At 40.1% G+C, this 16008-nt stretch overlaps 1 protein-coding gene across 1 annotated transcript in view; it reads right to left on the bottom strand.

Moving 5' to 3' along the window:
- Nucleotides 1–16008, bottom strand: part of PLEKHG1 (pleckstrin homology and RhoGEF domain containing G1) — a 124175-nt gene that overhangs the window by 46921 nt on the left and 61246 nt on the right. Inside the window, exon 4 of the mRNA XM_042878784.1 lies at nt 3310–3845. Coding sequence (XP_042734718.1) covers nt 3310–3845 — 536 coding nt within the window. The remainder of the gene's footprint in view (nt 1–3309; nt 3846–16008) is intronic.

A 16008-nucleotide genomic window follows, 5' to 3' on the forward strand; every position in this document is an offset into this window, starting at 1 on the left:
AAAAAAATCCAAAATAAATTCCGATCATGCATCACAAACATGCTCTGCTCAACGTGCTCAGCAGAAATTCAGAGGGTAAATTCATAGACAGTTTTACAACCTTCTAAGTTCTAAAGCAAGAGCATGTTTTGAAGTGCTGGAAACAAATAAGAACATGCTCCTGTTAAGTATTCTCCCATTGTCCACAGAGAATGTAGCATCAGCAAATCTCCAGTATTGAGGACAGAAAGCTTGTACCAACAACTCTCAGCTAGGAACAGAGGGCAATTAAAATAGTGCCTATTCACTTCTCCCTTTTTGTCCTCATGTCATCCTCAGTCTGTCTGACATTTTTTCAGCTGTTGTCTGTTTGTACTTGGGTTGTACTTGCGTTGTCTTGTTTCGCCTTCCTGAATTCATTAAAAAAAAAAAAAAAAAAAAAAAAAAAGGGGGAAGGGTGGAAGGGAACTCCATACTCCTCTCCTTACTACCTTACTATCATTTTTAGACAGAATAAGCTGCTGTATTGCACCCTGCTCACCACCACTGGAGTGTTCCAGTTCCACTCAATTCATACTCCTCCCATCAGATTTCCACTTCTTTGGTTTTCACTTATTTCCTCATATTGTTTCCCCTGTAATTATTTACTCTCTCCACTTAGCACTGTTTCTTTTGTTTGCTCTTTCTTCCAATGTCTCCCACCTTCATATTCCCATACATGTGATGGGAAGTACACGTAAATCAACCTTCCCCCAGCTCCCCTTTTTTCATTCTCAACCCATTTCCTAACCAGCTGCCAAAATTTGACCCAAGTTTATCTGGAAAATAAGACAGATTGAGCTGCTTCCCTTCATCTTAGTTTGGCTCTGCACCAGTCATCTGACTGCCAAACTAAATGGCCTCAAGTCATAGACGCCCAGATAATCAAATCCTCAAAGGCTACAGCACTCCTACAGATGTCTGTGGAGGCTTCCCACCCTTTTTACAGCCACCACCCTTGGATAGGTGAACCACTGCAGTATTGCTAAGGTAACATGGGGAGAAAGAAATACTGAGAAACACTGACAAATGGGCCCCTCCATTACATGTTTCCAGTCACATCTCCCTCCCTTGAAATCAAGTGAAGAACATGCACAGGCTGAGGAAGCTGATTCCCCACTCTTTTCACCATGTAGAAAAGAAAAGAGCTCCTTTAAAGCCCTTGGATCCTGAACATTTAGTTAAAAAAAAAGTTGTGCTGCCAACCACATCATCTCTCAAATAGCTTTATAGTGCCACACGAATCCTTCAAGATTTTTTATTTATTAAATGCTGTAGAAAATACCCTTTGGCATTTCAAAGGTGAATACCTCAAGTTCTTTCATAACGTCAAGAGCATTTGCCTCATTTAATCTATGTCTACTGTAGTTGTGCTTCAAACATTTCTAGCAAGCATTTTTCAGCCTTCCTATTTCTAAATGGAAAATTTGTTTCAAGATTTTAATGATGGCTTCTTTTATCTCAAATTGCATAGTTTACTGCATAGGAAGAACAGTGGGGGTTACAGTTCCCAAAAACAGTGGGACCATGCCTGGGAATCAGAGACTGCACGTAAATGTGAACTTGCTTCTGTAACACACACAGAACACTTACATCTACCAAAATGAAACTGTAGCAATAATTACATTTACAGAAACAACAGCAGACACAGAAACAAATAAAACCTTAAAGAGAAAGATTCCTCTGTGAGGCTTTGCAAGGGGAGGGGTGGGTATGCATGCAATAATTGAAAACTGCATTTGTTAACAAAGTCTAAAAACCTTTTTCCTCCTCAGTCTAGTCTTGATTAGGTGAGCAGAGGGCCAGGACTTTGCAGAAGTATCATCTTCACCTGACCAATATTTTTCCTTTTGCAAATTAACTCATCCATCTACACGAAGCTATATATTCTACAAACAGTGCACACACTTCCAAAGGAATTTCTCTTTGTGGGTGGTCATAACATACTTACATTGGCTAAGTATGTGGACTAGAAACAATAGCCAAGGGACTTCACTGTCATCTTTAACAGCCCAAAAGAACATGACTAATAGGCACAGTTGCAAGTTTGTGGATTGACCAGAACAATCCACAGGACTCATCCCTATTTTACCCTGTACTAGAAAGGGAGAATGAATGGTACTATTCAGCTGGGGGCTGGAGAAAAACTTCTTCACTGCTAATACATGCAACAGTCACCACCCATTCAAAACTGATATTAAAGAAAACATTATTCCTTCATGTAACAGCCAAACAATAGGGTTATCCAGTAAAAGCACATGTCACATTCAATAATATAGGTCAAGGACTTGGAGCGAACAGACTGCAGCTGTGAACAGCATAAAAGGGAGACAGGAAGGCAGGAAAGAACTTGCAAAACTAGAATATGAATATGGTGAGTGAGAGGGGAGGGCTGACCTGGGGAACTACAGGCCAGTGAACTTCACGTTTGTACCTGAGAAGATCGTGGCAAAGATCCCCCTGGAAGAGATGCTAAGGCATATGCTAGACGAGGAGCTGAACAGAGACCATGGGTAGATCATGCCTGACCAATTTGATGACCTACTGCAATGGAGTGAAGGAACTGATGGACAAAAAAAGCACAACATGGACTTTTGCAAAGTCTTTGATATGTTTCCACACCACATCCTTATCTCTACATTGGAAAGATATTGATTTGAAGGCTGGACTAATAAGTGGATAAAGAATTGGTTGGAAGGACACAGCCAAAGGTGAGATGTTAGGAAATTTTTTTGGGTGCTGAGGCACTGGCATAGGTTGCGCAGAGAAGCTGTGGGTACACTATCCTTGGAGGCATTCAAAGCCAGGTGGGATGGGGCCCTACGCAGTCTAACCTCAGGAGGCAACTCTATCCACATCACAGGGTTAGAACTGACTGAACTATTCAATGATTCTATGAAAGGAAAAGTGAAATTCTCCAGATAAAACCTTTAAAAGTGCAAACAAGCTGTCTGCTGTTTCTTTCTTGCCATATTTTCCAGCACACAGAGTTGGTTTTCTTTTTTGACTTTTTTTTTTTTTTTTTTGGTAAATGTTACTACTCACTACTACCATCAACTGCAGGATGGTTATTTCTTCATGAACAAACAACAGCTTAAATTCATCTAATAAAATAAAAGCAAGAAATAAACAGGAACCGTGATGTTACATATGGTAATCTATAGAAACCTTCATTTAGGTCACCAGCAAATCTCAATTCCATCGTAACATCTATTTATCCTGCTGTGAGATCAAAGTGTATAAAACGCAGCACTAAGGAACAGTTAACAAAATTCTAATCAAGATTCCTACCTTCACAATGCTTTTCAGATCCTGCACATACATCCTCTCTGTCTCCAGGATCTCTTGGACAACTCTGTCTACGTAGAGGAGCTTGGGACTGGTGGGCTCTGTCACCAGGGACGTTGCACAGTTTTTGCCTGCTCCTTTTGGTTCTGCCTTCCTTGGAGTGCTTAGCTTTTTTTCAAGGTTCTCCTCAGGATCCTCGTGCTCTGCAGGGGTGTTTTTGCGTGGTTTGTTGCTGGAAAACCTTCTGGCTGGGACTAATTCTAACTTGATGGCGCCTGTTTCTTTCTCTTGGCTAAATAGGCCCAAGTGGCTGTTTGAAACTAATGTCATCCTGCTTCCAAAAGAGCAGTGGCTGTCCCTGGAGGAAGCAGAGGAGGAAGTGGAGCTAAAGCTGACGGGACGGTCGCTGTCTGACAGGTCCATGGTTTTTTTTTCACAGCAGCGGAAAGGTCTGCTCTCCTTGTGTAGATCTTCTTTTGTCTTGGAGTCAAGGCCCTCCGTCACAGCTGGTAAAACATCTAGAGGTAAGTGGAAGTCATCTAAAAAAAATAAACAGAAAAAGTGGTTTTATCATTGTTACTCCATACTAACCTCACAGTTGACAACAGACATTTTTAAAGCTTTGCACACAAAACTGGGACAAATCAATTTTTCCAAAAAAAGACAACCAGAATGATATGATTTGGGGATCGCTGTAGATCTAATGTTTTTTAGATGGTGGTGATATCCCACTGGAGGCTACTGCATACATCCAGAGTACTTCCAGTTCATGTATATAACTCTGTCACATCCCTTCTTGGTCTCATGTGCTATGGTGCTGGGCTTGGCATCAGCATGTGTGTTCTCTCATGCTGAGCCTTGAGAGAGATATGACTCAATATTTTCCCTAAGGTTAAAAAATTCCATTGGGAAGAGATCTTTCTGTCTCTAAGGTTGAGAGCTGACCATGGCTTGGAGGCTTTGGAAAACTCAAGGATTGTGTCAGAGATACCTAGCAGTATCTTCCATTTTGAATACTGCAAGGCCAACACAGTCACACAGAAACTAAAAGCATTTATCATTTACCAGCACTGCAGCTTATACAGAAACAATAAAACCACAGTGATTTCCCAGTGAAAATAACATAGCTTTAAAAAAAAAAATAATTCCCACAGGGAACAGCACTGCCAAATACTACTGCCTTCCAGTAGGAACATAAGTTTTTCTGAATCTGTTCAGCTCAAGCCAGAACACTACCCCCTTTTTAACTGACTAAAGATGTTTTTCAAATCAATGCAATAACAAAATATCTGTCTTCCTGTCAGCATATTGCATCTACTTTCTTTTTATTGACCATCTGACCTGAAGGACATCACTGAAGTGATGCAGTGCAGATTTCTCTCTGACCAAGTTGTGTGCAGTGCACCATGAGAACCTGCAAAAGCAGCTGCAAATAAATTCAACACCTGAAGGTTTCCTTTCAGCAAGAGCCATTCACCCAAAAGCCATGTTTCAAACTCAAAGAAGTTTGGAATATCTGTTCTGTGACAAAAAAACTTGTGGCAATGTAGGAAGAGAAGTAATACTGAAGGACTGCTTATACAATTGCAAGGGAATACTGCTTCTGCTGCAATCATTCCAAAGCAAAATTCAAAGCAAACAAATAGGAGCCCATTTTGAATGCACAGGATTAAATTTGTATTTAATACTACCTTTTTAATGATGATAATATTAGGGATAATAAAAGGGATATATAATCCCTTTTTGTTGAGGAAAACAATGTCCTCAGGGTAAAGTGTGGAATTAATGTCGAGAACAGCTCTCTCGTTATACAAATAAGAAACTGTCCATTAAATTTAAACCTAATTTGGTATTTCGGTCCCTCTGGTTTTGCCTTCCAAGGGTGAAGATCTGCAGCCCTTCTTTATGTCAGGTTCTTGCATATTTGCAGCACATAAGCAGCACAGCACAGAATCAAATTTTCTAATTAAAAAAAAAGCTCCAAAATAAAATATAAAGCAAGAAATCTGGAAAAATATTTAAAACTGAAGAATGCAGTGAAGTTCTCTTGTTTCAAAATGGGTATGGACAAAGGTGTTTGCCTTCCTACTGATTGTGATAAGAAAGTATGCATTTTTGATAAGAATATATTTTTGCTATCAGCTTCAGATCATTTTTCAAGTTCAGTTAGAAAGCACAACATTATTGTGCAGATGTAAACTCCGATGAAAAATGCACAGGATAAGTAAGATAACAGGGATACCCTTCCGGTAACTTACTCCAGAAGATTTTACTAAAATTACATGACAAAGAAACACCTGATTAGCCACATTTGGTGGGAAAACAAAGGGTTCCTGTTACATTCCATCGCTCCACGCTCCCTTTTTCTTCCTGTTTCTCTGATAGGCTGTCTGCCTCACAGATAACCTGAAGGGATTAATATGTAATATTTGCTCCGCAAATACTTTGAGGCTCATTAATACAAAATCCAAACAAAACACAGTCCAGGTCAATGAAATCGAAGCCAGAATAAAAGTAGCTTTTCACAAGACATGTATCCAGAAACATGGGGAGATTTTAACGCACCTTAAAGAAAACAAACAAAACCTTACTTCTGTGTTTAATGGCAATGTCATTGCTTATTAAAAGTAACAACAGCAAGGATTAGTTGTAGTAGTTGAACTGTGCTTGTTCCAACACCTGCACTCCCACAGACCTTAGGCTCCTGCTGGATGTGGCTAATTAATTGCATACAACACATTTGACTCAAGTTCCTCCATTTTCATACACACCATTATTCCTGTATCTTTGTCTATCGATTCCTGCAAGCAAACTCTTTGGTAATTGAAAATATTGGTCTGCTTTGTTCCCAGGACTTCATCCTGCCCACCACCTTCAAAGTTCATTTGGCATGACTTTCAACCAGGAAGCAGATTCCTGTCCCCAGCTTCCAAGCCCTGTAACACTGCGCAAACTGCTAACGTCAACCAGAGCTGACAGATAAGTCCTGTCTCTGTCCAGCCATGAATTTCTATCTGAGCTACCTGTTACAAAGCCACAGTCCTTCCAAACAACAAAAATTCTGAACATCTTTCAAGGTTTATCTTCAGAAGCCCCTCTGAGGCTAGGCAGTATGGTTGCTTGAATCAGGCATGGATATATTTTTTGTTTGTTTATTTGTTTGTTTGGGGGGGGAGAGGGGCATGGGAGGGGAAACAACCTCCCCAAAATTAGTCTCACCACAGCTAAGAAGGCTACCCTTTGCTGACTGATCCTTAGAGAACACTGCAACTTCTTACAAATTCATCTTGGAAACAAAATCGTTTTATAAAAAGCAAACTCATTGCTCAGATATATAAGGCTGCACAATCCCCATGCCTCCACTGCCACCGATGTCACAGCATCAGCAGTAACTAGAGGCACCCAGCTGCCAGCAGCATGCACAGCCAGGGGTACGGCAGCTCTCCCACCAGGGACCGGCTTGGAGCTTGTGCTCCCTGACCCACATCTGGCTGGGTCACTACATTTTTGTTCGGCATTCTTTTGTTTACTGGACCCTTTCAAAGATGAGCCAAACTAACACTGGGAACTTTTGTGAATTGTGAATAACGGTATTAACTCAGTCTGGAGGGAAAAAAAATCTAAAATTTGCATACTTTAATTAAGGAATAACAGTGATGACTTGTTAGTTCAGCACTGAAAGGAGGATAATTGCATATTTGTCCATACTCACAAAGCAAAACGCTCCCCAAACAAGGTCGTTTCTTGTTTGAGCCTCTGCATGAACCTAGCTAGCCCTCCCCCAGCCCCACAATCCTCCCCTCCCCCTCTACCCCCTGCACCCCATTGACAGACACACACACACACAGTGCATGCTGGCAGGATACAACTTCAGACTGCTTCCAAGCAAGAGCCACAACTTGCACACGTCCTATGGTGGTACAAGAACAAGAAACACCATGTTTCAACAGGCAACGGCTGTAGTGCTTCAACACCGAAGTGGCATGCAAAGAAACTCTCTTACCATATCTGTTTTCAGCACATAATCATGACCAGCTTCTCACTGAAGTGCATAAACTTCTTTTATCACTTGCTTTTTTGTAATATATATCTCCTGCCTCTAACTACATTCATAGTAATGATTAATGGCTTTCTATTATCTCTGCAACCTTGGCTACTTGAGGACATTAGCATATGGTAAGAGATAAAACAGTCTAAGTCAACTTCATATTTGAATACAAGCCCCATATAAATATAGGTGTTTATTCCTTTGAGTTGTTTACTGTGTATGGCATTTTAAGAAACAGAGCAAGGATAATAACTCACAAGTCCATTTATATTCATAATTAGTATTGTTGCTGCTTTTATTCTGGCATGAAAAAGAGCATCAATGATATTATCTGCAAAGTCAACATAACCAAAAATTGCAGCTTCACATCCTCTGGAAGGTCAGCTAAATAAAAGTGATGAGACTACAAGAATCTTTTCCTGCATTTTCTTTGAAATATCTGCATTTCTCCAAGAAAGCATTTATATTGTAGACACAATAAAGCAGGACTTTTTATAGCAATTTCTACATTTAGTATTAAGTTCAGACACAGCACTGAGATTTAGAAATGTTAACGTCATACAGCTGCCTGACCGAGGAAGTTTAAAATCTATTCACTGCAATAATCCCAACATCCCCACATCCTCTGCTTTGAACGCTACCCAAGTGAAGGTCTGCACATTATTAGTTCCTAAATATGAACTTCTAAACATGAACATGTCGTTTCTAAAACTAATAACCTCTGTGAACAAAGCCACATTAGACAGCTACAATATTTGTGGGATTGTATCTCTTGATACTATGAATTCAGCATTAACTGCCATGAATGATATGTTGCCAAGTATTTTAACTGAACTTTGAGCAACAGAAATGCCATTTATTAGTGATCTTACAACAAGGAAAAAACAGCCATCAACTGATGCATCTCTGTCTGCCCAACCGCCCTCCCCACCACAGAACGCTTAAAGCAGAACAGCCTCTGTCAGAACCGAGCCTGCTAATGCCCAAGAACATTATTGCAAGGGAAAATCCTCTGCGACAGTATCTCACCACTGAGGAATGTCTCTGGCTCCCTGCACAGAGAACGAACAAGTCCTCTATTTCTCAGATCCTCTCAGAACAAACCACGACCTACCTGTGCAGCAGGGAGTAAATGCACGCTCTGCCTTCAGCTGTTCCCGAATTACATCACTTGGGCACTCAGGTAAAATGAGAAGCTCCTGCTAGTCCATACAGCTCCTTCGCCAGAAATATTGCATGAGTCAGCTTTTATCTATCAAAACCCTAAACACAAAGGCTGGGGAGAAACCTGATTCACAACTTTTTCACTGCCTTTTTCCCAGTGCACCGAGACTCTTCAGCATTGCTGAGAGCCTTAAATGAAACATTACATCATTCGACTCAGGGACAGGACAATGGGCATCGCTGTGGGTAACTTTAACATGCACACTTCACTGAGCAACACCCAGTAACTTCCATTTTTCCAAGCACAAAGCTGTAAAAATAGCAAAGAGAGACCATACTTCCATGGCATTTCTTATGCTTTGACCCCTTAATTTGCTGACAACATTGATAAGCGCACAAAGCAAATAAATAACCTGCTGGTATTGTGAAATTTCTGTATTTATGTTAGAAACTCCCATGAACCTGCAACGCTAATTAAAAGGGATCGTTCTGGATCCCATTCTGCATTTACATAAACAGGAACAGGCTTCTGCAGTGTGTTTGCAAAACTTCAGTGCTTTTTAAAGCGGAAGAGGAAAGACTTTCAGCAGAAAATGAGAAAGCAGAGCCACCAAATGCTCTGTGCTAAATCACAGTGAAGCATAGGAAAATAGAAAAGAATTTTGAATGGAAACAGTGAGAAGACAAATCGAAGGAAAAATGAAGAAATAGAGAAAAGGAAAAAAGTGATATAGAAGGAAGAAAATAACTGTTTGTGGAGGGAAGAAAGAAACAGAAATATGAGCAAGAGAGATAAAATACACAAAAGGAAGGTTTAACACAAAACCTTGCTTGCTGACTCCAAGATTGCAGGTCTCTCTGCAAACCCAGAGAAGCTTTGCTTTAGCACAGGCTGCCTCCAAGTCCTGTGGTCCAAGTCACTGCCCGAATCAATGGGCTGGGCAACAAGAAACAAACTGCTGAGACAGAGAATAACTATTTGTGGGCACCTTAAAAGAGGGCTGGTTTTAGTTGCTGTGTACACAGCAGTGGGGACAGTGACAACCCAGATCACATATAGCTTTCTTTACTCCTCTTAGAGAAATGCAGACAGTGAGAAAGTAATGGCCTTTTTGGTCTAGAGACTATTCTGGTCTATGGTGGGAGTGATGGCACTTCCTGGCTTGGAACTACAAAGCAAAAGAAATCAAACCAGGTCCTAGCTGTTGGCTCACTTTCCAGGTGTGTTCTCACAGCTGTTTGTTCAAACTAAGCCCACAAAGAGATACCCTAATCTTAAAAATCGTGTGTAAAATTCACTCCTTGTCCCCTTGTATGTGACATGGCCTTGACTTCATTTGGAGTTTTCCTAAAGAGCATACTCCTTGCTCAGCACCTTCCAGCAGGAAGCTGGGTGAAGAGAAAGGAAGTGAAGGTGGCCTTGAGGCCATTTAGAGAGCTAGGAAATGCTTTGATCTGAACTTCAAGGCTGCCAGGGTGAAAGTCCCATTTACCCAGGCCTAAAGATCAGCAGTTTATAGCCTGTTGCTTCACTGCCATTCGAGGTCTTTGAGATAGCTCTCTTAATCAAGTATTTTCTCCTATAGTTTTGGAGTTTTTTTTCTAATATATGCATATTTACATTTAAAAATGTAAATGCATACACACACTTGTGCAGTTCTTGCACAGCCTACACAATATTTCAGACAGGGCAATCATGTATCTACAAGTTCTGGACACATTCAACAGCCATAGGAAGTCCAGCACTGGTTTCAGCATCCTCAGCTTATGCCCATACAGACTGCAGTGCCTGTGTACTCCATGAAATAATCTGAATGTGGCGAATTTACTGTACATTTTCTGTGCATCAATGTTCATATAGAAATAGTCATCAGCTGAGAACTCACATCCCTTGACCTCTACTTCCTTCACACCTGGTACACACCTCACCTATGGAGCTTTTATCACCTTGTTGGAGGTTTTTTATGTAATCTTTGGGCAAAGCAGTAGGGCATCAACCAGAGGTAGTACATTCTTTTGCTCCTTCTGTCAACTACTATCCTATTACACACAAGCAATACTAGAAACAGAGCAAAAACACTTTGTCATTTAGCAGTGACAAGTTCCCCACATTCAGAAGGCTTGAATCTAGCCCAGCAATGAACTGACTAAGAGGCAGCCAGTGACAGAGCTTTCCACATCTGCTTCATTGAGCCAGGTGCAAGCAGAAGCTGCAGCGATGCAGCATTAGCTTGAGCCACTGGTACAAATTCAGAGTGAACTTCCACGAGCATTACTGCAGGTAGCAGGGAGAGGGAAGAGGAGCAGAGGTCCTTACTCTCTTCTGCTTTGCTCCTTTATGTCTGCACATCTACATTTGCCCTTGGCTCTCCTTTATTTTCCCATATAACAGACAGCAGAAGTTTACTCCACATGTGATAATTTCCCAAGGAAATTTCCCCCCTTGGTCACTTAAAACATGCTAAGAAAGATGTGTAAGAAACCAAAAACTCAAAGCTTTTTTTTTTAATCTTCTACTGTGAATCATCAGTGAAAGATAACATAGACATGCCAGAAAAATAATGGTTTTGTGCCCCACTTCTCCTTGTTTCCCAACATTTCATATACCCTGGATTTGGCTTTTGTTTGTCTGCATTACCTTCCACATAGTTGTTCCTTCCTCTGTCCTTTCCCTGTCTCCTCCATCCTCCCTCTGTATGCATAGAGCCATAGACCACATTGTTACTGCATCAAATTGAAAAAGGTGACCTGTTTTTTTTCTTGTTTTGATTTTTTTTGTTTTGTTTTTTACAGCAAAGCCTTGATTTTTCTAAACTTTAATAATAATCAGAGTTCAGGGGAATTAGGAGGGATGTTATTATACAATTGCTAATTAGTTAAGGATTTACTGAAGAAATAAATTACTCTCTGCCAAAACTGAGGAGAAAAAAAATACAAAAAAAATAGAAGAAACCAACAAATAAACCCACAAAAAAAAAAAAAAACACCATAACGCAACCACAGGGTACATTCAGGCTTAAGGACACATTGACATCTTCACTGAAAGTGCAATGTAATGTATTAATAACTCTCTGCATTGCAGTAGCTATTTAATCTGTACACAGTGCTGCAGAGACACCTAACAAAAGGAACAGTCCATCACATGCTGCTGAGGTATTGCAACGTAAATAGAGCATATGGATCCAATGATCCATTTATAGGTCATCTAAAAGGATTATTTTCCATCTCTTTGGGAACTTTGGAGCTTTGCTTCTCTTCTCTTTAGCAAAAAAATAATAATAATGACCCAGTTATGTAAATAAATCAGTAAATTGGATTTTAAATGAAAACTCCATACAGATATATATATCTGAATGCCTATGTGGAAATAAACACACGGTTCTTATCTCTACCATGAGTGATAATGCAATCAAAACTTTCTTCTCTGCCCATACTGGTATTTATGAAAGATTAAGCAATAATTGCTCAGTGTGCTGGTGTTCGAATTTTTAAGATTTTTGATATTCAGAATTCACACCATGACCTGAATCGAAGTCCATATAGACTCTTCTTCCTGCTCAACACCATACAGGATCATGCTTGCTGCTGGCACACTGCTAATATGTTTCCAACCTACACTACATCACCATAATGGTTCTTGTACAACAGGCCTGGTTTCTGCTTCCTCTTGGATTAGCCTTCTGTGCTCAGCAAATGCCCTGTTGTGCCAGCATGCTGCTGCTAATGGAAATTTTCAACCTCAGCCAACTGAGCAGAAGCTGCTGCTGAAGTTCACCTTTCAGAGCCTTCTGCAGCACAAGCACACTGGAGTCACTGGCTATTCACTCCCTGTACAGTACAGTGTGCTGGTTGCTTTATCAAAAATGTTTTGAAGTTTTTAAGAAGAAAAATGTTAAGCGTGTCCTAGCTAGAAATATAAAATTCATTTTGCCTACCATACAGAGGGATGCACAATTGCAGCAAAAGGGATTATAACATCTAGGAATCGTTCTTACTAGTAATAGCCAAACATTTGTTTGCCCACAAAATAATCTTCATAGAAGTCATCTTTTCCAGTTTAACTCATAGAATATCTAGCAGAAAAAAAAAAATAAATGTAAAAGTCAGTTCTCTGGAAAAGACAGTTTCCTTAATTCTAAGTAAAAGTGTTTTTCTGGATCTTTAAATACTTGAACTTTTCCTTTAAATCCAACTGAAGGACTTATTCCATTTATTTTTGAATCAGAGACACTTACTGGAACCTCCTCTGCACCTCAGGAAGTTTAGCAACTGGAATTTTGAAATAGAACTGAAATAATAACACCAAAGTCATACCAACAGATGTTTGCATTTATAGAAAAAGAAAACCTTTCCTTTGGGTTTCCTCTCTTCAACAAAACTAGAAGCCACAGAAAGTAGTATCCATGTTTATTTCTTGAGGTGAAAAATCCTTGAATTCCTCCCAGGATGGAACTAAGACATAGCAACGGCCAGGGTCCAGCACCAGGCTGACTCTGCCTTTTGAAGAAGCCATTTTCTTTTGCCCACTCTCCTAAAGATACAGTAGGTTTTATAACAGTAAGCTAACAGCTCTTTCAATACCCCAATTCAATAGGAATGTATTCAATGACAGAAGAAGTACTCAGGACTTTAAAAATGACTGCAATAGATTTTTGCAGCATACAGTAATGTCTAATTTGAAATCTCACAGAACTTCGAATGAAAATAAATAAATAAGAAGAATGCAAGCAGGTGTTCAAGATCAAAGTACTGGTGTGTGACAGTTCCTCTGAATCCACTGCTTCTATAGCTGAGAAAGGTATTTCACATAAATAAGATCCTGAAGACTAGGACTGCCAAATGGCAACAACTAACTCATCATTCATGATCTCTCATTGCTGCCATATACAAAGACCTGTAACAGCACAGTCACACGCAATATTCTATTTTTATCTTCTACTGATGATGTTTTTATATCTTGACGGGTTATTTACTTGTTTTGTTCCTCCCCTACCATACTGTCATTAAACTTTAAGGTATCTCAGTGAAAGACACTCCAACAGAGCCATGTTTTTGATGAAGAACTGATGCTTTCAATGCTGCTTTAAGGCAATATTGCAGTGTGCGCTGCTTTCTAGCTTTTTCATGAAAAGAAGCCATCAAGAACACTGAAGCAATACTTTCATTAGGACTTCTGTATCCAAGAAGCAAAGAAAAAATTGAGATAATAGCGGATCATGGCAGCGTCAGTGCGCAGAGTAGCATAGCCATTGCACTCACATACAGATGGTGTTAATCCTGCAACACTCACAGGCACACCAGTAGCCAAGAATAGCAGTGCCAAGAGTCATACACTTCAGAAGCTACAGGGCAAGAAACAAACAGATTAGAGGCTTGGATTTGCCTGCTGTGAATATTCGGTGTGAAATTCACAGTGACCTACTCACAGAGTTATAAGATTTTCTCTGCACGTTCCTCTTACCAGAACAATAGTATGCTCAATTTTAAAAGAAAGACGGTCAGACTTTAATTAAAATTAACATATATTGAGAGTCCACAAGGATTCTTTACTAACAGCTACAGATAAATAAGCCCATGGACTTCTAAACTGAATTCTCTAACATCTACATTTAGATTATCTTTACACATATGTAACACCCTACTAGGAAAGCCAGTGAAAACGGTCTTCAGATTTCTATTAAACTTTTGATTTATTATGTAATTTGTTGTCATTACAATGTTGGAGATTTATGATCCTTTAGGTCCCTTCCAACCCTGGCCATTCTGTGATTCCGTGATATTCTGACAAATCCAAATAAGAGAGGGGACATGGAATCTCAAAAATATATTGTCATGTAATTGCCAAGTAACAGCAAGGTAAGAAAAATTTAAAACATTCATGAAAAGACATCACATTACTGTCACCACCCTTCTGCTTTCCTCACTTCCACAGCAACAGTCAGTACCACCTCTCTCTTGCATACTCAAACACTTCCACAATGGCTAGCTTCCAGATTGCAGGTAATTCTAACCAGCATCTGAGTCCATCCATGTGGGCCAAACAGCCAACCGTGCTCAGTGAACAATTTTTTTTGTCTTCTCATCATTCAAATCACAGACAGAGAATGGACAAACAAACGCCTACTAAAACCCTCTACTTGAACTCAAATCAGAGTTTTTCATCTCAGGTTTCTCCTTCATACTCTATCTTTCTTCCATATGGCCATTCATTCCCAACATTATTCTTGTTGCTTGTTTTCCACAAGAAACAAGTAGCAAATCACTCTTTATTTAAATATTGGAGATAGGCTCCTTATCAAAATCTCAAAACCCAGAGTGCATAGCCTAGACTTTGAGAAACGGGGCCAACAAGGCTAATGCCGTGACCTGAAATCACTGAAGGTGAGGGGCAGAACATGTTTGCTCTGTGTTGGGACTGTAGGCTTTTCTGACAAGCCATGCTAGAAAACAATTCCTTTTGTTGCTCTTGTTTTTATAGAGAGCATCACAGGCTTCTCAGCTCCATATCCCTTACACATAGGAACCTACCAGATAATTCAGGGCCCAGCCTACTGTTTAGGAGCCATTCTCACCCAAATCCCTGTTTATTTTCTAAAAAAACTCACACAATAAAACATTTGCTTTCCTCCTGTGAGCACAATCAAAAGGTTAGGCTGTAAATCCTCCATGAACTACCTCCTGTAAGGCCCAGCAGCAAAAGGGCTGGTGAGGCAGCTGGGGCAGAGGAGATACCGAGCTCTAGGCTCTTCCAGTCAAGCTGAGGAGGTGACCGGCTGCTGAACAAAGCTGTGCATTCACTATTGAGAACTGGGGCATGTTGAAAGGCTGAGAGGCCATTGCATGGCTATTATTCTGCTACGTTCAGCCTGTTACCACAGCTATTAGCTGGCATGCTCACTTTTCAAATCCCCATCTCTTTGGAAACCCTGACTACCATTATTTTATTACAAAGAGGCACAGGCTAAAAGAAATGTAACTGGGCATTTTCCTACTATTCTCCTTTTGCATGATACATTCCTTACATAGGCAGGATTTTAGTAAGGAACACCTCACTTTTACAGGCATTCAGAAATTATGTAGCAACTACAATGTTGCATTAACAAAGATTTTGGCAAAAGAATTGTAAATTTTGATCAGCAACAGAACATAAACAGATGATCAAACGTAACTCTTTACTAATACCTTTCAGCAGGGAGACAGTGATAGAACAAGTAGGAATAGTTTTAAATTAAAAGATAGGAGATATTAGATAGATGTTAAGGGGATATTCTTCACTCAGAGGGTGCTCTGGGTGTCCTATGCCTGGAGGCATTCAAGGCCAGATTGGATGGGGCTCTGGGCAGCCTGATCTAACTCAGTGAAAAGGTGTAGTGGTTCTCCTCCATGCCATTTTTCTTATTTTATGATTTCTATAAACAGCTACAGATGATATCAGATATACTTGCTTCTGCAATCAAAAGCATTTATCTCACATCCTGTAAGCAATAGGA

The sequence above is a fragment of the Lagopus leucura genome, unplaced genomic scaffold, assembly GCF_019238085.1.
Source record: "Lagopus leucura isolate 7727_CA_CO unplaced genomic scaffold, USGS_WTPT01 Super-Scaffold_73, whole genome shotgun sequence".
Classification (NCBI taxonomy): domain Eukaryota; kingdom Metazoa; phylum Chordata; class Aves; order Galliformes; family Phasianidae; genus Lagopus; species Lagopus leucura.